The sequence below is a fragment of the Protopterus annectens genome, chromosome 1.part2 (genome assembly GCF_019279795.1).
Source record: "Protopterus annectens isolate FY-2018-M chromosome 1.part2, PAN1.0, whole genome shotgun sequence".
Classification (NCBI taxonomy): Eukaryota; Metazoa; Chordata; order Ceratodontiformes; family Protopteridae; genus Protopterus; species Protopterus annectens.
This window is the reverse complement of record NC_056727.1, coordinates 408,271,740-408,295,006: the sequence shown is the minus strand read 5'-3', so window position 1 is coordinate 408,295,006 and position 23,267 is coordinate 408,271,740. Positions and strand designations below refer to the sequence as shown.

At 44.1% G+C, this 23,267-nt stretch overlaps 1 protein-coding gene across 2 annotated transcripts in view; it reads left to right on the top strand.

Moving 5' to 3' along the window:
* The window catches only part of LOC122789345 (McKusick-Kaufman/Bardet-Biedl syndromes putative chaperonin-like), a 286,212-nt gene that overhangs the window by 140,628 nt on the left and 122,317 nt on the right, over nt 1-23,267 (top strand). For both annotated transcript variants that reach the window (XM_044056727.1, XM_044056734.1), the window contains exon 2: nt 13,868-14,046. In XM_044056727.1, the coding sequence (XP_043912662.1) occupies nt 13,868-14,046 (179 nt within the window). The remainder of the gene's footprint in view (nt 1-13,867; nt 14,047-23,267) is intronic.

Here is a 23,267-nt window from a genome sequence, read left to right as displayed (position 1 = left end):
GTGACACGTACTCAGAGAGCTCAGTCATGTCTCTCTTCATGTAGTCCAGGGAGGTATGTCTCAAGTCATTCACACAACATACACTATGACTGAATCATAACAGTACTTGTTGTTGAGAGACTTGAGCGCCTGCATGATCTGATGAATCCTGGCACCAGAAACACAAATGACTTTCTCCTTGTTCAGCCTGGTGAGGGGGATGTCTTTTTGTGTCTCACTGTAGAGTCCCCTTTTACTAAAATATTTGGAGTGAATGTGTGTTGCCTTATGATTTTGGTATGGCTTTGATGGTGAGACACTTGTGCTTGTGTCATATGTGTTGTGTGTTTTGGGTGATATGGTTGGTTTAGTATGTATGTGTTTTGGAGGTCTCTGGTGTTTAGGTAGATTTTTTGTGAGTACCTCCGCATATGCTGGTCTATATGTATGCTGTGTCTCATGAAAAGGAGTTATAATAAGAGGGCTGACAACCCACACTGTATTGCTATCTATTGCACAAGAGAACTCTTGATTCCAGATTTGTAATGTAGGTGCATCTCTCGCAAAAAGTGCAAGAATGATTTAGAAGTAGGGGGTTGTCGGCGTACATGAGGCAGTTGCTACACTGCCTCAGCAGACCCATGTCAACCAGGCTGGTAGGAGAAAAGTAGGGAAACTGACAGATATTCTTCGTGTTTCACTGTTGCAGTCATCACACTTGGCTTATCTGCCTGCAGGTAGCCCTCAGTCAGCCCGAATACCAGAGTCTTTGGATTTCTGCGTCGGATGCTGTCGCTTCTTCTATGACGTCAGGTCATCAGGGGTATAAAACAGGCAGCCGACACCATTACATCAGTCTTTCTTGCCGAGGAGGAGCCCGAAGCAGAAGCAGTTCACAAGTGCCGGTTGGCTGCTACCTGAAATTTTCGATGTCCTTCATGGATGCATCTGCAGTCATAACAAGTGGGTTGTCCTGTCGTCAGGCAGCCCTTCAGTCGGCCGGATTCCAAAGTCCGGGTCCGGCTTCGGCTGATGTCGCACTCCACCCGACGTCATCTCTGTTGGTCTTCGGGTATAAAGGCATCAGCCGACGCCATTTTCCTCAGTCTTTCTTGCCGCGTGGCGCCCGAAGCAGAAGCTGTTCGCAAGTGCCGGTCGGTCGGATCCAGAGATTACTTCTACCGAATACTACTTCGAAGACTTCTAAAGCTAAGTACCCCGTTGGGGACTCTTTCTTGCCTCAGCCGATGTCAGAAAAAGTTAACAATTGTTTAAACTGTGGGAAACAAATACCTCATAAAGATTTCCACTCTTACTGTCTGCCTTGTTTAGGCCCAGCCCACGACGTAGCAGCCTGTTCGGCCTGTGCTTCCTTCAACCGACGAACGCTTAGGCGTCGGTCGGAGTTCGCAGAACAGTTTTTCGGTTCTGATTTTGCGTACATTATGCCGTCGGAACCTCCGACTACCCAATCTGGCAAAAAACGCAAAGATAAAGACCGACACTCGCGGTCCGTGGTTTCGGCCGTAACCTTGGTCAAGGAAAACACGAGTTTCTCGGTTTGCGCCGAAACCGAGAAAACTGAACAAAGTACAGCTGAACCTATTCCTACAACTGAGGCCCCTGCTACAACTCTTGAAATGACTTCAGAAATTTTACCCACTACGGTGGTTGACTTATCAGACACCATCCCCTTGGATGTTTCTACCCCAGCACGTGGTGCTGCTAGGCCTCCAGCAGCCATGTCCATTAAGGCCTTCGCCAGGGCTAAAGCTGCCAAGACTACTAAAACAGTGCCTGTTAAACCCCCATCCAGGCCCTCTTCTAGTTCTCAAATGCTTACCTTGGCAGAAGATTTAATTTCTTTAATTAGAGGATCTCAATCTCACCCAGACAGGGCCTCTCAGCCCCCAGAGAAGAGACCTAGGGCAGAGCCCCCCGAGCCAGTGTCCTCTGATGATTCTGCTGATGAATCAGACATAACTGAACAGCCAGAGGCTCCCTTCTCCAATTTTGAAGATTCTGATGCTGAAGAATCCATCCCAGCTGCTTCCCCACCAGAAGAATTTTCCTTTGGGGAAACTTTGCATGCCATGCGAGAACAGTTCCAATGGCAGCAACAGGATTTTTCAGACTCCAGAAAAGACTTAGGACCTTTCTGCACCTCCCTCAGCACAGGCCCTTGGCTATACCCCCTGTTCTCTCTGTGGTGGATGATGCTTTCAATGATGTTTGCTCCGCTCCAGATTCTTTACCCCCAGCCCCTGCCAAACCAGACAGATTTTACAGGGTGCCAGATACTCATCACCACCTTTACAAGGCTCCACTTGCAGACCCAGAAACTATATCCCAGGGCCCCAAGGCAGTAGCCGCGACCATAGCTAAAAACCCTTTTCCTTCTGAAAGGGAAGCAAGGTCATTAGACAGATGGGGTAAAAAGGTCTACACTTCAGCTACTCTCTCAGCTAGAGCTTTAAACTGTCAGTTTCACATGATACAATACCAAGAGTTTATGCTGGATCAGTTAACTAAAAACTAACCACTGATGAATCTCTTGATAAGAAATATGTATTAGATATGGTAAATAACATACAACAGGTTAGCAACCATTCCTTAAAATGTGGCTATGATGCACTGGAGGCTTCATTTAGATCAGCCATGACAGGCACAGTGATAAGAAGGCATGCATGGCTAAAGGAACAAGCTTTACCGGATCATGTTAAAGCTAAGTTGCTAGATGCTCCTATGGACAAGACAAGTTTGTTTGGTACATCTGCCCAGCAGGTTATGAAGAAAATGGAAGAAAAGGCAAAATCTGTTCAAACTGTTAAAGATTTCTTGCAGGTTCAACCCCCAAGGTTTAGCAGGAACTGGCCTGCCAAAAATTGGTCCTTTCCTGACTCCACAAAATTTCAAAGGGGCAGGAATAGACGTTCCAGAGGCAGAAACCAATCCAGAGGAGGTGCCTACAGAGGAAGGCAGTGGCAAGGTAACAACAGAGGCACAGACACGGCCACTGCCACTACATCAACACAACCACAGTGACTTAACCCTAAACCCGCCTACCAGGGAACAAATAGCAGCTCCTCTAGGCGGAAAGTTAACCTTATTTTCAAAGAACTGGCACTACATAACAAAGGACAAGTGGATTTTACAAACCATAGATCAAGGTTACCGGTTTCACTTCCACACTATTCCAGTCAAAAGAGGAATGCCAAATCTACCTCCAAATCAAAAAACAGAGGCTCTACGCCAGATAATGGAGTTAGCAAACATGAGAGCTGTGGAAAGAGTGCCAGCAGCAGAGCAAGGAAAGGGGTTCTACTCCAGACTATTCCTAGTTCCAATAAAGGAAAAAGTTGGAGACCAATTCTCGACCTGTCCACCTTAAATACATACATCATTGTCCCAAAATTCAAAATGCTGACCCTACAGCAACTTCTTCCCATGCTGGGCAAGGAGTCTTGGCTGGTAACTCTAGATCTCAAGGAGGCATACCTGCACGTCCCCATTCGACCAATCTGCAGAAGATACCTCAGATTTCTTGCAGGATCAGAGCACTATCAATTCTCAGCATTGCCTTTGGCTTATCTACTGCCCAGAGTATTCACAAAATGCCTGGCATCAGTAATCGCCCATTGCAGACTTCAGGGAATTCAAATTTACCCATACCTGGACGACTGCCTGCTACAAGGGGACAACAAAAGCAAGCTGACAACAGATTTACAAAGGGTCATTTACTTGCTACAAGCACTGGGATACACAGTCAATTTACAAAAGTCAAGACTAATACCATCCCAAACAAGGACTTTCTTGGGCGCTGAATTGGACACAGTAAAACAAATGGCATTCCTGACTACAGAAAAACAAAAGAACTCCTCTATACTTCTTGGCACTAACAAAACTGAACAAGTTAACAGCAAGAAAAGTACTGCAGGCCTTGGGCTTCATGGCATCATGCATAATCTTGGTTCCATTTGCCAGACTACATATGAGAAAACTACAGTGGTACCTAAAGAATTTATGGTCCCAACACAGACACAGTCTAGAAACAGAAATCCCACTAATTCCATGCTTAAAACAGGAGTTCCTATGGTGGGCTCAGGCATGCCAGTCAAACCCAGGCCTACCCTTTCGCAGATGTCAAGCAAGCCAGACCATCACAACAGATGCTTCAGACCTAGGATGGGGGGCACACATGCTGGACAAATGCGTGCAAGGATTGTGGACACAGGATCAACTTCAACTGCACATCAACCTAAAAGAAATGCTGGCAGTAAAACTGGCAATCCAAAAGTTCAAACCATTTCTCAAAGAGGGCCAGTTGATGATAAGGACAGACAACACCACAGTCATGTGGTACATCAACAAACAGGGAGGCACTCATTCATACCCCCTATGCAGAATGACCTTGGAGCTGTGGACCCTGGCACTCAGCTACAACATCCAGTTACAGGCAATATTTGTACCAGGGAAAGACAATACCCTAGCAGACATCTTAAGCAGAACCACTTCGGATGCCCACGAATGGAAGCTTCATCCGGACATCTTCAAGACCATCTCAAAGAAATGGGGAATGACAGATAGACCTATTCGCATCACCTCTCAATCACCAGCTCAAAAAATTCTGCACAAGGACATTCCACCCATTAGCATGGAAAGTGGATTCACTCTCTTTCAACTGGAAAGGCCTAACAGCATATGCATTCCCGCCTCTTCCTTTGATACACAAGGTACTACTGAAAATCAAGGAAGAACGTCCAAGGATAATCCTGATAGCTCCAAACTGGCCAAGACAACACTGGTACCCACTACTGAGGAGCATGTCTCGGAACAATATGTGGACAATTCCCTGATGCCTTTGATGTTAACGCAGAACAACTACAGCATCATACATCCAAACCTAAAAACCTTACAACTGACTGCATGGAACATCACATAACAGCAGCTATTCCAGAACTTTCCCAAAGAGTTAAAGACATTATTCTGGAAGCACGCAGACCTTCAACAAGAAGGAACTATGCTGGAAAATGGAAAAGGTTTGTCATCTGGAGTACGGAAAGAGGAAAAGATGTGTCAAACATAGATATGCCTAACATTCTGGAGTATCTGGCCGAACTTCTTCATTCAGGCCTGTCCTACTCCTCCATCAAGATACATGCATCAGCTATTTCAGCAGAATACAGCTTTGATACACCTGTTTTTCGCACCCTTTGCTCAGACAATTCCTCAGAGGAATCAAGAATGTAAAACCTCCAAGGAAACCACCATTACCAGCTTGGGATTTAAACTTTGTGCTAGAAAAGTTGACACTAGCACCCTTTGAACCAGCAGCAACAGCAGACCTACAACACCTGTCATGGAAAACTGCTTTCCTACTGGCAATTACTTCAGCAAGGAGGGTTTCAGAACTACAGGCCTTAATGGCAGTGCAACCCTTCCTAATCTTCCACCAAGATAGAGTGTCCATGAGGACTAATCCTACATTTATGCCTAAGGTGGTATCCAGAGTGTCTTTAAACCAGGCAATCCACCTACCTACCTTCTTTCCCAACCCACAAAACAGAGGGGAAAGAATACTGCATACCTTGGATGTACATAGACAGCTACGCTACTACTTGGACAGAACAAAAAATAGCAGAAAGACTGACCAACTTTTTACTCCTTCCATGGAAAACCAATTCCACAGAACATAAGACCTCATTCTACAAGAGCAACAGCCACTACCACAGCCTTCTTACGAGGAGTGGCAACCAAAGACATTATTGAGGCGGCTACTTGGACCTCCGTGCATACATTTGCCAAGCATTACAATTTGCCTCTATATTCCAGATCCCGAGCAGGGTTTGCCACTGCTGTACTGCAAGGGATCCTAAACACACCATAATCTACTTTTATCCGTCTACCCTAGTTGGCTATGGTATTCTACCCACTTGTTATGACTGCAGATGCATCCATGAAGGACATAGTACAGTGTTGTACCTACCATAAATGTAGATGTCCGAACTGGATAGCATCTGCAGTCAGGATTACCCTCCCACCATCCCCTCTGTGGTACTCCTAGGGTGTTTACCCTTCTAATAGCTAGCTGTTGGGGGGGAGTCTTTTATGGTGTATTTGTTTGTGTATATGTACATACATGCTTATTGTTGTGTTTACCTCTATCTATTTGGAAACATTGGCATCTATCCAAATTTTAGCCTGCAAGAGGGCTACTGGCATCTGGGGCAAGAAACACTGAGGAAAATGGCGTCGGCTGATGCCTTTATACCCGAAGACCAACAGAGATGATGTCGGGTGGAGTGCGACATCAGCCGAAGCCGGACCCGGACTTTGGAATCCGGCCGACTGAAGGGCTGCCTGACGACAGGACAACCCACTTGTTATGACTGCAGATGCTATCCAGTTCGGACATCTACATTTATGGTAGGTACAAAACTGTACTTTGTCGAGTTTGTAATCCTGAAGTCTTCTAAAGCTAAGTACCCCATTGGGGATCCTTTTTTCTTCCTCTAACCGATGTCAGAAAAAGTTAACAATTGTCTTGCCTGTGGAGAGCAAATACCTCACAGAGATTTTCATTCTTACTGTGTCATCTGTTTAGGCCAAGACCACAACATCCCTCACTGTCGGTTTTGTGCCTTGTTTAACACCCAAACCATTCGTCGTCGGGCTAACTTTGTCGCCAAGTTCTTTCGCTCTTGTTCTCCATATTCCAAAATGGCTTCAGTAAGCCATCCAACTACCGATCTTCCAAAAAAACATAAAGATAAAGACAGAGACAGACGGCATAGGCCAAAACTGCCAACAACGCTTCCATTAAGCTAGTCGCCAGTCTGCCGGTACTCAGTGAGGTGCTGTTGCAGCCCCCGATGCCTGTTCTATAGATTCGCAGGCCTCTGCTGAGACCCATTCAGAGTCCGGTATGCAGCGAGATGCTTCTTCGACTATGGAACCTGCGGATGTCTCTACCTTGGATGGGTCTGGAGCCGCTGTGCAGGCACCAGCTTCTGAGGGTGTATTCCGATTTACCGATGTTCATATTAAACCGACAAATTCATTTTTAGCTAAATCTACTGAGTTTCTAAGGCCCAGAGTACGCACTACACCTAGAAAACTGATGACCAAAGTGTATCCTCAAGCTCCCATGTCACAAAAACAAATGCTTAGAATGGCTGAATACCTTATTACCCTAATTAGGGGAAGTCAGCCTTCCCTTGCTAAGAGACAAAGAATTGAGTTTCATTCTGATTCTACAAGGCCACCCAGACTACAGTCTCAGGGTATGTAGAGATCTAAACAATGGAGTGCCCCCACCTCAAAAACAGGGAGTGGTAAGCCACCCCCTTATGGAAAAAGTTCACAATGACTTTTCAGTTATCCTTCCCAGCCCTGCCCAATTACTTGTGCCCCTAGGAGGAAAACTTGCCCTTCATGCAAAAAACTGGATGGCCATTACTCAGGACAGATGGTTCCTAAACATTGTCTCCCAGGGGTACAGATTCTACTTCCATACACTGCCAACCCCAAGTGGGTTTCCAGACCTTCCTCCAAACCAGTGGGCAGAGGCTCAAAAGCAAGTACTTTCCCTGCTCAGTATCAGAGCTATTCAACCTGTTCCAGTAGAGCAAAGGGGGCAGGGTTTCTACTCCAGACATTTCCTGGTACCCAGAAAAGAGGGCTCTTGGCGCCCAATCCTGGATCTATCAACTCTCAACATATTTCTGGTGGTCCCAAAATTCAAGATGCTTACCCTGCAGCAGCTTCTCCCCATGCTTGCCAAGGATGCCTGGTTAGTCACTCTAGACTTAAAAGAAGCTTATCTGCACATCCCCATAAGGGAGTCATGCTGAAAATACCTATGTTTCAGGGCAGGCTGTATGCACTATCAGTTCTCTGCACTTCCCTTTGTCTAATCTACTGCCCCCAGAGTAGTCACAAAGTGCCTGGCTCCAGCCATTGCTTACTGCAGGCAGAGAAATATCCAAATGTTCCCATACTTTGACAACTGCCTGATTCAGGCGAACAGTCAGGAATTGCTAAGCCTTCTCATTTAATTGGGGTAAACCATCAATGAAAAGAAATCACAACTGGTGCCCAGTCAAAAGATTGTATTCCTGGAAGCAAGCTTGGACACAACTTCCCAGATGGCATTTCTCACTTCAGAAAAGCAGGTCTGTCTGAGAAACTACTTCAAACAAATGGCCACCAGAACCCAGCTATCTGCAAGAAAAATACTGCAAACCCTAGGGTTCATGGCCTCATGTATTCTGCTAATTCCATATGCAAGACTGCATATGAGGAAACTTCAATGGTACTTAAAAAGTCTTTAGCGCCAGCATTCTCAGGACTTGGAAACAGTCATTCCAATCATACCTTGTCTAAGGGCAGAGTTCTTTTGGTGGGCAGAAGCATGCAACCACAACAAGGGACCACTTTTCACTCAACCCCTCGCCGCCCAAACCCTGACAACAGATGCATCAGACTATGCATGCGGGGCTCACATGGCAGGCAAATGCATTCAGGGCCACTGGACCCCAGCTCAAATTCTCCTGCACATCAATCAAAAAGAGATGCTAGCTGTACAGAATGCTCTGACAGCCTTCAAATACCTAATCCTTCCAGGACAACTGCTTATAAAAACAGACAGTACCACAGTTATGTGGTACATAAGCAAGCAGGGGGGAACCCATTCTTACCCACTCTGCAAGTTAGCCATGGCCCTGTGGAACACAGCCTTGAGCAACCAGGTGCATCTACAAGCTCAGTTCCTGCCAGTCATACAAAATTCACTGGCAGACGACTTAAGCAGAAATCTCTTAGACCCACACGAGTGGAAATTGGAGCCCAACACCTTCAGCTCCATAGGTGGGGGACACTGGAGATGGACCTATTTGCCTCTCCAGATAACCACCAGTTGAGCAAATTCTGCATCAGGAACCCTCACAGCAGGGCCTGGAAAGTGGATGCTCTGTTCTTTCAATGGGAAAACCTCTCAATTTATGCCTTTCCCCCTCTGCTCCTCCTCTCAAAAGTACTACTCAAGATAAAACAGGACAGGCCAAGGGCAATTCTTATTGCCCCAGACTGGCCACACCAGCACTGGTACCCACTCTTGTGCAGTCTGACAACAGTGGCACCCTGGCACCTTCTCCAGACTCCCACCCTGCTGTCTCAGCAGGAGGGACAGATTTTGCATCCACAGTTGCAGTCCCTAAACCTTGCAGCTTGAATTATCCCTTGAATACACCACCAGAAACCCTCAGCAAACAGGTTTTGGACGTCATTCTTGAAGCCAGAAGGCCTAGTACTAGGAAATCCTATGCTGAAAAGTGGAAAAGATATTGTTCTTGGAATCAGTCTCAAGGGAAGGACACAGCAGTGCCCTCCGTACCTCTAATCTCTGATTACCTAGCAGAGCTACCCCACAGAGGCCTATCCTTCTCCTCCATTAAGATTCATGCCTCTGCCGTCTCAGCTCATTATAACACTGAGCCTCCTCTATTTTCTCACCCTCTCATCAAACAGTTCCTGAGAGGGTCTAACAACTTAAAGCCCCCTAGGATACCACTCACCCCTGCCTGAGACCTTAACTTTGTACTGGAAAAGCTCACACTTCCTCCTTTTGAACCTGCACCTTCAGCAGAGTTAAAATTCCTCTCTTGGAAAACAGCCCTGCTTTTAGCCATAACTTCAGCTAGAAGAGTGTCTGAGTTACAGGCACTAATGTCTGTGGAACACTTCATTATTTTCCATGCTGCAGGGTTTTCCTCAGGACTAACTCATCCTTTATGACTAAGGTGGTGTCCAGTGTGGCTCTAAACCAATCAGTCCATTTGCCAGACTTCTTCCATAACCCTCAGAATAAAGGGGAAAGGACCCTGCACTCCTTGGACATGCACAGACAGCTCAGGTTCTGCCTGAGCTGTCTGTGCATGTCCAGACAAACAGACAGACAGGTCAGGTTCTACCTTGACAGGACTAAACCTTTCAGAAAACCTGACCAGCTGCTAGTCAGCTTTGCTAGCGGGGCAGAGGGTAAGGCCATTTCAAAGCAAGCTAGTTCCAAATGGATAGCACACTGCATCCATTGCTGCTACAAACACCATAGAAAACCTACCCCACAGAGGATCAGACCACATTCCACTAGGGCTACGTCCACCTGTACAACATTTCTCAGGTGAGTCCCTACCAGGGACATTCTGGAAGCTGCAACCTGGAGTTCTGTACACACATTCACTAAGCATTACCACTCACCAATCTTTTCTAAATCCAGAGCTGGATTTGCTACAGCAGTCTTGCAAGGCCTACTAGCCAGCCCTAATACTTCCTGACTGCCTCCACCCTTCCTAAGCTTTGGGAATCAACCCAAGTGTGATGACTGCAACAGTGAAACACGAAGAACATGGTACAGTTGTGTACACTTACCATAAATGTAGATGTTCGAGTGTATTCACTGTTGCAGTCCTGGTTTCCCTCCCTCCAGCCCATGGCTTTCTCTATCTTTCTACCTCTCCTCTCTATGGCCATTCCTAATGGCATTGGTATTTACTTTTTACTGGTGGTGTTCTCCACCATATACTAATTTCCTGTTTGGGAGCTCCTGACATCTGGGGCAAGAAAAACTGATGTAATGGCATCAGCTGCCTGTTTTATACCCGACGTCATGGAAGAAGCAACAGCATCCGACGCAGAAATCCTAATACTCTGGTATTTGGGCTGACTGAGGGGCTACCTGCAGGCAGATAACCCAAGTGTGATGACTGCAACAGTGAATACACTCGAACATCTACATTTATGGTAAGTGTACACAACTGCACTTTCATGGTCCCAGGAATAATCTTGGTTTGGCTATAGCAGTTGAAGAGGGTAACATTTGCGTGGCTAGAGAGCAGGCGGCTGTAACTGGCAATCCCTTTGCACAGAAGTGAGCAATGTGTAAACAAGCACAAATCGGTTCAAATACAGGCTTTTTAAAGCAGAAAAACAGGAAACAGCCAAAGTTCAAATTTTCAATTAAAATGCCCAAAAACAGAGACCTGCAACAGTAACTCTAGCTAGATCAGTCCAAACTTTATCTTCCTCCCACAAGGGCACGGGGGGAGGTCTCTCCAGACAAAAGATCAACTGTTTTACAAGCTCCAAATGTCACAGACAGTACTACATTCAGTAAAAAACTGAACCTAGTCTGTGCTAGTATTTTTCAAGTGCAGCAAACAAGTAAAATGAACAAACAAGCAGATGAACAGTAATTACAGTTGTAAGAGGAAAGCATTTAGCAGCCAATCTAAAAAAATGCAGTAAAATATAGTTAAAATGTAGTTGCATAATTTAAACAAACAGATATGCAGCAAATATTGTTTTAGTCAATCAGAAAGTGCAGAAAACAGTTGAAAGCATTTATCTTTTGTTGTCGCTCAGCAGGTATTTGGAAAACAGTAGAGAAAGGGCAGAAGGCCTAACTCACTGCACCTTTGAGCAAACAAGCACAAACTGGTTCAAACACAGGCTTATTAAAGCAGAAAAACAGGAAACACCCAAAGTTCAAATAATCCAATGAAAATGCCCTGTAACAGTAACTCTAGCTAGATCAGTCCAAACTGTACCTTTAAAAATAAGCTAATTAACAAATTACTGTTCATCATACCCTGTCAAATTTCATTTTAATGCATGTGAATAGATAGTAAGTGTGTTCAGTTACTCAGACATAAGTGCAACTATTTAAGGCTTGTTTAGTTTTTGTGTTCTAATTTTTCTCTACTCATTTATTATTAAAATCTAATTTTATTAAATTACCAACGTGTTCAGTATGTTTCTGGTTTTTGCAATTGTTTTAATAAATTAATATTTAAAAAACACAATTGATAAAAAAATAGAGGCCATTTCTAAGCAAAATAATGCCTTCCAGGGTGGGCATTATAAGGAAGTAATAGATGTTCCAGTTGTCAGCCCTCACAGCATACCTTGGCATTCCGTTATTTCCATATAATGCCAACCCCTTCAGGTGTTACTGCTCAGATTATATTTACAGTTGTCAGTGTGTACTTGGAGTGCCCACCTTTGAAGATTTAATTTATGTACATATGTGTATAGACATGGGTGCACCCACACACACTTTTTACTTAAATGCAGCTAACCTTGGATCTTGAGTGGGAGAGCAGCTTTATGTGTTAAGGGATAGGGTGGAGCTGCTAAGCAGCTTGGGAAAGTTTGGTTTGCCAGGAATTCTTAACGTGAGTGGCTTTAGTTAATCTTTGTCTGTCAGATACCAGTGTTGTGGATACTTACCATAGTGCTAGATGTGCAAGTAAGTCTCCAGTTGGAAGAACCAGCATTCACTGTACCCCCGATTTAGTTAGGCAAGAGGATAAAGTACATTTTGATATTGGCTGGAATTACAGCCTGGGAATGTTTTATGTATTAGTGATCTACAGCCATAGCTCTGCTCAAAGATATTATGGTAAGTGCATTTAACTTTTGAGCTCCTCTCAAAGTTATTAGTATTCTTTACACCTTTTTGTATAGATTGGTAATTAGTAACATACTGCATCTGAGCACATTTGTTTTAGCACAAGTGCACAATCTGGATTTCTCTTTATTGGCTCATGTTGTACAGCATTATCTTGCATATTAAAAAGAGTAACTAACATGATAGGCTGCAAACATTGTAAAAAGTGTTGCACAGCATAGCTGCAGCTGATTTTATTTCACAAAACACCTCTCCAGCCTAAACATTATTTCTGTTGCTTGTGTCAAGTCAAATTTCACTTGTAGTGCCTGTTACTGAATGTATTTTATGTTGCATAATGCCATGTAGAGTGTCACTGATTTACATTATCTGCATTTTGCACAGCAGACAGAAGCTTTGGTATGCAAGTTTGGAAAACTTCACAGTTTACATTGGGTAGTGCCCACTTGTGGATATTTTGTTTTTGTTAGAAACAGTAGCTTACCATTGAAACTGCAAACATTACTAATCAATAGAAGATGGTACACATGTCTGTCAGTAGTATGTTTTTTAGAACTGCATTTTTGGAAACCTCCAGGTTAAGCAGTGTGACACACTGTCCGCCTTTATAAAGGAGCTGTATAATTTGTTGGGTATTCATAAAATTCACTCCTGGCCTGGCCTGGCCCTCCTTAAAAAGGAAGGCAAGGCCTAAAGGTGGGTACTGGCAAGGCAGATCTGGTTTCATAACTCAGTTGCCTTATAACAGTAAAGATCCTGTGATCATGACTTGCTTTGTACTGCACCCAACTGCTGTAATGTATTGCACATTGAGTGGATTTGTGTTGTGGTATGGTAGCACAGCACTTAGCACTGATGCCTCACAGTGCTTTGTTTTCCATTTCATTTCCTAGCTGAGACCTCATTTGTGTGGAATTTATGTATTATTACTGTGTCCACATGGGCTTTTGCCAAATGCTTCAGTTTCCTTCCACACTCCAAAGGCAGGCTATAAGTGAATTGGCAGCTCTTTTGTTTACCATAGGTGTGCATGCTTTTTGTGTTTTGTGTGTGTGTGTGTGTGTGTGTGTGTGTGTGTGTGTGTGTGTTAGCATGCTTCCATTGATAGTTGGCACCCCATTTAGGATTATTTTCTTTGCCTTGCACACTAAGAGACAGGATAGGCTTCACGTTCTTGCAGCACTGAATTATTTTATGTCGATGAACTGGATAATGAAAGCATGCTGAATTATTTTAAGTAGGTTAACTGGAAAATTAAAGCATTTGTGACATGTTCTAATGTATCTTCATTTCTGCTTCACAGTTACTTTGATGTGCTTAATGTAGGTCTAACAGTGGCATCTGACCTAGCAGATCTAATGTATAATAACTACAGTGCATGTTTCCAATATTTTGAACATTTTTCTTCCCTTTTGAAAGGTGCCTCAGCCATAGGATCCTTTCAGAACTGCATCCCCAGTACTTGTTATGGCATGTTGATGGATGTTTGCTGTCTGAAATTTGGCTCAAAGCAGTTTCTCCATTTGATCCCTTGCAGTGGTACTGTATCTACTTTGGTGTTGTGCAGTCGAAATGAGACTTCTCTGAATGAATTGAAGGTAGGTGTACATGTTTTCGTAAAGAAACTAAACTAAAAGTGTGGCTACTGTTGTAGAGATGTTTTGAAGTGCAGCCAGATGTTCTTCGTCTTCCATTGCTGCAGTCCTGACTATTGGGTATAGTCCGCGTCCCAGTCAGCCCGAATACCAGAGTATAAGGCTGACGTCGGTCAGGGCGCATTAGACTGACGTCAGTACGTCAGGGTACTAATGCGCATGACCGACGTCATATCCTCAGTCTTTTTTGCCGCATGGTCCGATGCAGAAGCAGTTTTGCGAGTGCAGGTTGGCGTACTGAAATATTTCCGAAACCGGAGTTTCAGACCGAAACAGAGTTGGCTAAGTACCCGTTGGGAACATTTTGGTTTTTCTTGCCTCAGTATTTTACCGGATGTCAGAAAAAGTGAATAACTGTATTTCTTGTGGGAAACAGATACCTCATAGGGATTATCATACCTTGTGTATACCTTGTTTAGGGCCTGAGCACGACGTTGTTGGTTGCCGCTCTTGTGCTAGGTTTAACAAACGCACTATTAAGAGGAGGTTAGACTGTGCCAGGTTAGTGTTTGGGAAGCGTTGCAATTATAAAATGCCGTCGGATGCTCCGTCGCCCGCTTCCTCCAAGAAGCGCAAGGATAAAACTGTGAAGCCTAGGGTTGAGGAACCGGCAGTCCCGGACGTCGGTTCCTTGGAAGGCTCAGTGGAGCCGGAGGTTTTGCCAGGAGTTTCCATGGAGTCCCAGGCAGAAACTATACTCTTACAGGATGTGCCTTCTCAGGAGGTAGGCCAGGCTGAGGGGGCTTCTCAAGTGACTGTTCTTCCCTCTCTTCCCAAGGTAGTTAGGGCCTCTCCTTCTGTTGCCAAAACTTCTATGAGGGGTAGGCCTCCTTCAGCTTCAGTGGGAGCTTCTCCTACCATTTCAGGTTCTGTGCCTAAGAAACATATGCTTAAGATGGCAGAAGATTTGATTACTATGATTAGGGGTTCTATGCCCCCGCCTGATAAGAGGCCTAGGGTGGAACCTGAGTTTGAGAGTTTGGAACAGTGTTCTGAGGCTTCAGAATCTTCTGTGGAAGATTTGCAGGAGTATCCTACCTATTCTGATTCTGATGTGGATGATTCCACTCCTACAGCGTCTCCACCTGAGGATTTTTCATTTTCAGAGACCTTGCATTCCATGAGGGAGCACTTTAAATGGGAAGGCCAGGATTACTCTGACTCCAGGAAAAGGCTTAGGGAGTTCTTGTTTTTACCCCAGCATAGGCCTTTAGCTATTCCTCCTGTGTTGAATGTGGTGGAAGATGTTTTTGCAGAGGCTTCCCTGAACCCTGACTCTTTGCCTCCTGCTCCTGTTAAACCTGATAGGTATTATAGGGTGCCCGAAGCTCATAAATATTTGTTTAAGAGTCCTAGGGCGGACCCAGAAACTATTTTCCAGGGGCCTAAGGGTGTAAAAGCTTCTGTGGTTAAAAATCCTGTCCCCACTGATAAAGAGGCAAGGGCTTTGGATAGGTGGGGAAAGAAAGTGTATACTTCTTCCACTCTAGCCATGAGAGCTTTGAATTGTCAGTTTCACATGTTAAAATATCAGAATTACCTTCTTTCACAATTGAAATCTAAGGTGGATGCTTTGGCGGAAGGTATTGAGTGTAAAGAGTTGCTGGATTTGGTTCATGTGTCCGAACAAGTGGGTAAGCATTCTTTGCAATGTGGTTTTGATGCTGTACAGGCCTCCTCGAGGGTGGCTGCTACCAGCTCTGTTCTTCGCAGGCATGCCTGGTTGAAGGATCAGAATTTAGCTGAGCATGTTAAGACAAGGATTTTGGATGCTCCTTTACAGTCTGATGTGTTGTTTGGTTCGCCTGTGGAAGCTGTTTTAAAGAAAATGGAGGACAAAGCTAAGTCTATGCAAACTGTTAAAGATTTTTTGCAGGTGCAGCCACCGAAGTTTAGTAGAAATTGGCCTGCTAAGGGGTGGACATACCCTGCTTATGATTCTCAGTCTAGGGGTAGGTCTAGACGTGGTAGGGGCAGGGCTCAAAGTTCTTTTAGGCCTAGAACAGGGAGTTCACCTGCTCAGACTTCTGGTGAGGGTAGGGGTCAGTCCTTTCATAAACAGACCCAATGACCTGTCTTTTCAGCTGCCAGCGGATTCTCGTCTGGCAGCTCCCTTGGGGGGAAGACTGTCTCTTTTCAAAGAAAATTGGGATTTAATTACTCAAGACAAATGGGTGTTGGATATCATTCACCACGGTTACAGATTTTATTTCCATACAATGCCTCCTTTCAAAGGCATGCCAGATGTTCCTCCTCTGCAAAGAAAAGAGGCTCACAAGCAAGTTTTACAGTTACTTCACATAGGGGCCATTCAGCCAGTCCCTGTGTCAGAAAGGGGCCTAGGATTTTATTCTCGCCTGTTCCTTGTACCAAAGAAGGGGAACACGTGGAGACCAATTTTGGATTTATCTCTCCTCAACACGTTTTGGACATTCCCAAGTTCAAGATGTTGACGTTACAACAGCTTTTACCTCTGCTGGGCAAAGATCACTGGATGGTAACTTTAGATCTCAAGGAAGCTTACCTTCATGTGCCTATAAGGCTAAGTTGCAGAAAGTATCTGCGGTTTCGAGCTGGAAATTCTCATTATCAGTTCTCTGCATTGCCCTTTGGCTTATCTACTGCCCAGAGTATTCACAAAGGTTCTGGCTCCAGTGATAGCTTACTTCAGGCTTCAAGGAATTCAAATCTATCCTTACTTGGACGACTGCCTGATTCTGGCTCAAGAAAAGGAAGACCTTCTACAGCATCTGGAATATGTTATAGCAGTGCTAAGATGCCTAGGGTATTCTGTGAACGAAATAAAGTCCAGTCTAGTACCCTCTCAAGACATGTGCTTTCTGGGTGTAAGACTGAATACAGCGGCCCAGATGGCCTTTTTAACCCCGGACAAACAAAAGAGTCTGTCACTTTACTTCCATCAACTATCTCATCAGTCCGTGCTGACTGCAAGGACAGTCCTTCAAGCATTAGGGTTCATGGCATCTTGTATTCTGGTGCTTCCCAATGCCAAACTGCATATGAGGAAGCTGCAATGGTATCTCAAGAATGTATGGACACAGCACTGCCAGGATTTGGACACTGTCATTCAAATAATACCTTGCATTCAAAAGGAATTTTTGTGGTGGGCTCAGGAATGTCACCTAAACAAGGGACTCTCTGTGACCCGACCAGAGGCAAGTCAGATTCTAACGACAGATGCCTCGGACATTGCTTGGGTATCTCATCTAAATGGAAAGTGGATACAAGACAAGTGGCCTGCCAGACTACAGCATCTACATATCAACATGAAGGAGATGTTAGCAGTCCAGTTTGCATTGATGGCTTTCAAGGAGTTACTTCTTCCAGGGCAGGTGTTGATTCTAACAGACAACACAACTGTCATGTGGTACATCAACAAGCAAGGGGGAACACATTCTTATCCTCTATGCAGGCAAGCAATGATTTTATGGGAGACTGCGCTAAGCTTGCATCTAACTCTTCAGGCAAGGTTTCTGCCAGGAGCACAGAACTCCTTAGCAGATGTGTTAAGCAGACAAATCATGGATCCCCACGAGTGGAAACTGGATCTTCATGTATTTCAGAAATTGACAGTGTCATGGGGAACTCCAGACATAGATCTGTTCGCTTCTCCACTAAACCACCAGCTGCCAAAGTATTGCACAAAGGGGTTTCATCACACAGCTTGGAAAGTGGATGCTCTGTCTTTCAGTTGGAAAAACCTTCATGTGTATGCCTTTCCACCTCTACCGCTTCTTCCAAAGGTACTTTTAAAGGTCAGACAAGACAGGCCAAGGATGATTTTGATAGCTCCAGATTGGCCTCGGCAACACTGGTACCCACTTCTACGGAGTCTGGTAAAGAAGCCTCCATGGCCTTTACCTCTGATTCCTCATCTGTTATCTCAGAAGGACGGTCATCTGCTCAATGTCAAGCTTCACTCTCTTCATCTGACAGCCTGGCATATTCTGTGTTGAAACACAGCAGGCCTCAACTTCCTCAACAAGTTTTAAATGTGATTATGGAAGCTAGGAGGCCTAGTACTAGGAGAGTGTACGCAGAAAAATGGAAGAGATTTTTATTTTGGAGTACAGCAAAGAATTTGGAGGTTTCAGAGCCTAATTTGAGTGTGGCTCTTCAATATCTTACTGAATTATTGGACAAAGGTTTGTCCTTCTCTTCCATAAAGATTCATGCTGCAGCAATTTCAGCTCACTATGATTGTGACCCACCTTTGTTTTCGCATCCTTTGTTCAAGCAGTTTCTTAGAGGGGCAAAGAATATAAGACCCCCACGTAGAGCTCCTACTCCTGCTTGGGATCTCAATTTTGTGTTGGAAAAACTTACTCTACAACCTTTTGAGCCTGCAGCTACTGCTGAATTGAAATATTTGTCATGGAAGACTGCTTTTCTGTTGGCTATTACTTCTGCAAGAAGGGTGTCTGAGTTGCAGGCCCTTATGGCAGTAGAGCCCTTTTGATTTTCCATAAGGACAGGGTATCATTACGTACTAATCCTTCCATTATGACTAAGGTGGATACTAGTGTGGCTTTAAACCAAACTATTCATTTGCATACGTTTTTTGCAGATCCTGAAAATAAAGGGGAAAAGATTTTGCACACTTTAGATGTACACAGGCAATTGCGTTATTATCTGAGCAGGACTAAGAATTTTAGGCAGTCTCAGCAGTTACTTGTTTCTTTTGCTTTGAGTTCACAGGGCAAGCCTGTGTCAAAACAAACTATTTCTAGGTGGATTGGCTTTTGCATTGCATTTTGTTATTCCCATCATGGCAAGGAGATTCCAGCTGGGATTAGGCCTCATTCCACTAGGGCTACTGCCACTTCAACAGCATTTCTAAGGGGTGGCAACTAAGGATATTCTGGAAGCAGCTACTTGGAGTTCAGTGCATACTTTCTCTAGGCATTATCACCTTCCTATCTACTCTAAGACTAGGGCTGGTTTTGCCACAGCTGTTTTACAAGGCATGTTGTCAGCTCCTACTACTTTATAATTTGCCAGCCTCCCTTACCTCTGCTTTGGGATTCTACCCAATAGTCAGGACTGCAGCAATGGAAGACGAAGAACATAGTACAGTTTTGTACCTACCATAAATGTAGATGTTCGAGGATTCCATTGCTGCAGTCCAATTTACCCTCCCTCCTTCCCTCTGTATTTAGGGGTGGTTGTGTAGGTGAGTTGACATGCTTACATTTTTGTATATATTGTTGTATATATATTGTACATGTTTTTGGTGCAGGTTGTTTTGGGACTTGTCTTTTTGGGTCTTCTGACATCTGGGGCAAGAAAAGACTGAGGATATGACGTCGGTCATGCGCATTAGTACCCTGACGTACTGACGTCAGTCTAATGCGCCCTGACCGACGTCAGCCTTATACTCTGGTATTCGGGCCGACTGGGACGCGGACTATACCCAATAGTCAGGACTGCAGCAATGGAATCCTCGAACATCTACATTTATGGTAGGTACAAAACTGTACTTTTTGCAATGTCTAAGCAACCTAATACTGTTGTATTTTGTGGTGGTCTGTAAGGTTCTCAAAAATTATCCATGCTTAATCTTGTTTCTGAATACTATTGCCTTTTGTGTTTTGTTGTGTAGACAGAACCAGCAGTCAGGAGGACACTTTAGTAGATTTCATAGAATCATAGATTGTTACTAGCCTAACAACCCAAGGAGCCTTTAGCCTAGCTAAGTTTTCCCGAAAGAATAATGATGTTCTGTATCTAAATAGGGCATTGAGGGCCAGGCATTTATAAGCTATCTCAATCTATGAGGGGCATGGGTGCCAGGACTGGTGTAAATTTCCTATTCCCCATCCACTTGTCTAGGGTGTGCTTAAACTGGTAAAAGAGGAGCTCAGCTTCGCATGGATGGGAAGCCCGTTTCATAGGAGGAGCAGTCTCTGGGACACATATCTGTCTCTCCAGCATGTTCTGTTCATGTTATAGACAAAATTCAGGTCATTAGACCTTGTATGTCGAACTGTTTGACTTACAAAAATGTAGGAGCTTCGTAAGTATTGGGTTTGCAGATGCCTTTATAAGCCAGGCATAGATCACCCCTCAGCAGTCTATAGGAGACTGAGTAGAGGGAAAGGGCTTTAAGGCAGTGTACATAAGATTGTTTGTTACGCCTTGTATTCTTTTTGCAAGGAACCTTTGCGGTTGCTCTAGTTGCTGCTTATGCCTGGACAGGTACATACCAAAGGGAGCACTGTACTCTATGATTGGTCTGATAAGGGTGGAGTACAGTGGGATAATGACCTCTTTGGACCTAGATGCCATGCTGTTACTTATACAGTGCTTAACATAAAAGGATTTTCTCACCACTGTGGCCACGTGATGGTCGAAGGTAAGGCTACTGTCTATGTGCATATCCAGATCCGTGACCACTGAGTCGACTCTTAGGGGTGTATTATCAACATGGTAATTAGGTGGGATGGTTGATTTCCCATAGGGTACATTTATGCATTTCTTAGTATTGAGTTTAAGGCCATGACTTTGGCACCATTTATTAGTCAGAGATGCACCATCTTGAAGAATGCTGGTGTCTGCAGGGTAGTTGATGATAATCCCCAGCTTGTAGTCATCTGCAAACGTAGTCAGCCGTAAACCTTCACCATTTTCTTCCATTTCAGAGAAATAGATTCCAAAAAGGAACAGGCCCAATACCAAGCCTTAGGGGACTCTGCTGGCTTCTTGGTGGAGGTGGCCTCCCCTGTTTTGATCTCCTGGCTGCCATCAGTGAACCAGTTGGCTATCTAGTGGGTGATAAAAGTGTTTATACCTAAATTGGTGAGCTTGTCTATAATACCTGAATGATGTATTCTATCAAAAGCCTTGGCCAGGTCGAGGTAAGTTGTGTGCACAGTTTTAGCTTCATCTAGTGTTTTGGTGACCTTCAAAAAAAAGTAAACCAGATTTAATAGGCATGACCTTCCTTTAACAAAGCCAAACTGTAGTGAGTCCAGCGTTTCCAGTTTACCTATGTCCTCATTTATCATGTCCATAGTTATTCCTTCCATGGCCTTACATATGAGGCTGGTAAGACTTATGGGTATGTAGTTACCGGATCAGTGGTTGGAACTCCTTGTTGCAGGGGAATAACTGTAGCATCTTCCATTCCTTGGGCACAAAGCCTGACTGAAAGTTCCAGTTGAAAAGTGATTGAAGTGGACCAGAGAGGTCATGTTTCATGCTATTTATTAAACATCCAGGGATGTTATCGGCGCCCACTGCTGCAGTGTTTTTGGCCTTGGAAAGTGCATTAATGAGCTGTTCTGTAATAACGGTTGGGGGATTGTGTTATGTGGTATTTCCTTTGGACTATTGTGGGGAGTTGGGGGAGAAATTTGAGCTGAACCTGTCAGCCAAAAGGCTGACAACGAATGGCCTTTGGTTTAGTGTGGGTGATGCCATTTACAGTAAGCTCTGCACATCGTCGTGTATTTCCTCTGAAGTTACAGACATAGCTGTAGAAAGCTTTGTGGTTGTTCTTTGCCTGAGAAAGATATTTTATTTTCAAAGTTAGCCTTTGAAGTATTAATTAACCCTCTTGCTGCCTGTTTAGATTGGTCAGGGGACTTTTAGTATGAATGGCTTTGTTCCTCCTGTGCTTTGATTTGATCAGTTCTGGTTAATGTCCCATGAGAGGAAGTCCTGTAACATTATGTCAAAGGTAAATCTGATAAGAGGAGGTCCATCCTCTAAGAGCAGGACTAATGCTGCAGGTATTCGGACTACTTTGCAGATATCTTTCGCAAGTTTCTTACTACTCATCACTGTTATATAATGCACCAAAATACCAAATCTGTTCTCATTTTTTTTTGCCATGCTTTCAAGGTCAGGCAGAAGACAAACAACCTCAGACTGTGGTTTATATGGTTGACTAAAAACAGAGTAAAGACCTTGAGTTTCCTGATAATTTTTTTTGCCATTTCTAGGGTTTGTGATTTCTAACTTTCTCTATTAAATCTTTAACCATTCAGTTAGCATATGTCTGAACCTCACAACCTAATCACAGAATGTGTATTCCATATGTATGCCATTTAGAGAAAGATCTCTCCCGCACAAGGACAATTTTAAATGCTGTGTCTGTAGGAATTTTAGCAAGACTACCTTAAAGAGCCTTAAGCTACACCTCAACTTATATCTTTCTTAGTTTCTACATGTTAATGAATCTGAAGAGCCAGTTTCAGGATTCCCATCCCTTACCCTAAACCATGTAGCAAGCCTCTGCCTTTGTCTTCTCCTTTTGTCACTTTTCAGGTCTGTCCTGTCTCATTATTCACAGCACAGATGAACATGTAACAGAATAATTGTACAAATTAATCTCAGTCTTTAAAGCGTCCTCCTGTGGGGGTAGTGCTGTTAGGCAGGAAGTGTAAGCCATCTGCCCTATCTTTTGCCATCCATATCATAACTTACTGCACTTTGGCAGAGGTCATGTCAAGAGCTCAGGGCAGGCTGTCTAATGTTCTTTCCCATGTCCTATTTATTAGCAGCATTGAACATGAATGGCTTTTTTACTACATTCTTGTTCTCCTTCAGTACTACCACCAGTGCAGCTACTCTTAGCCCTCACATTGCTCGCCTCATCCCCCACACTGGCATTGATGCCAATTTTGATGCTTTATGAAGCTGTATCAGTTTTAGTGCCATATTCTTCCAGAATCAGTGCATTTGGTGTTCATTCTCTGCATGCCAGTGGTGAACTTTGTACAGTGACAGGCATCAGGTTCTGCTGATCATTGTTGACACCAGTCTTTTTGATGTCATTGTGGGTGTGTCTCATTGTTAGGCAGTTGTTGAAAGAATGGGAAAGAGGGTGATGTTATGTGATCCTATCTCGCCTACATTCTGACTGATGGGTTCGGAGCCGATCCCTCGGCTCCGACTCGGCACACTTATGCTATAGAGCGAGGCCTCTAATTGGCTGAGCTATCTTTATCCCAGGATGCACCACCACTAATCCCCCAGATCTCGTTTGCCGCTTACAGAGCTTGGATGTGGTCTCAACATTGGCTGGGCTAAGTACTATATATTAGGCTTTTTTCCTGTCAGTATTTGCTTCATTTAAACCCAAAAGCTGTTTTAACGGCTATTTTTTGTGTACGAGTGTGTTTCTAACAGTTTGATTG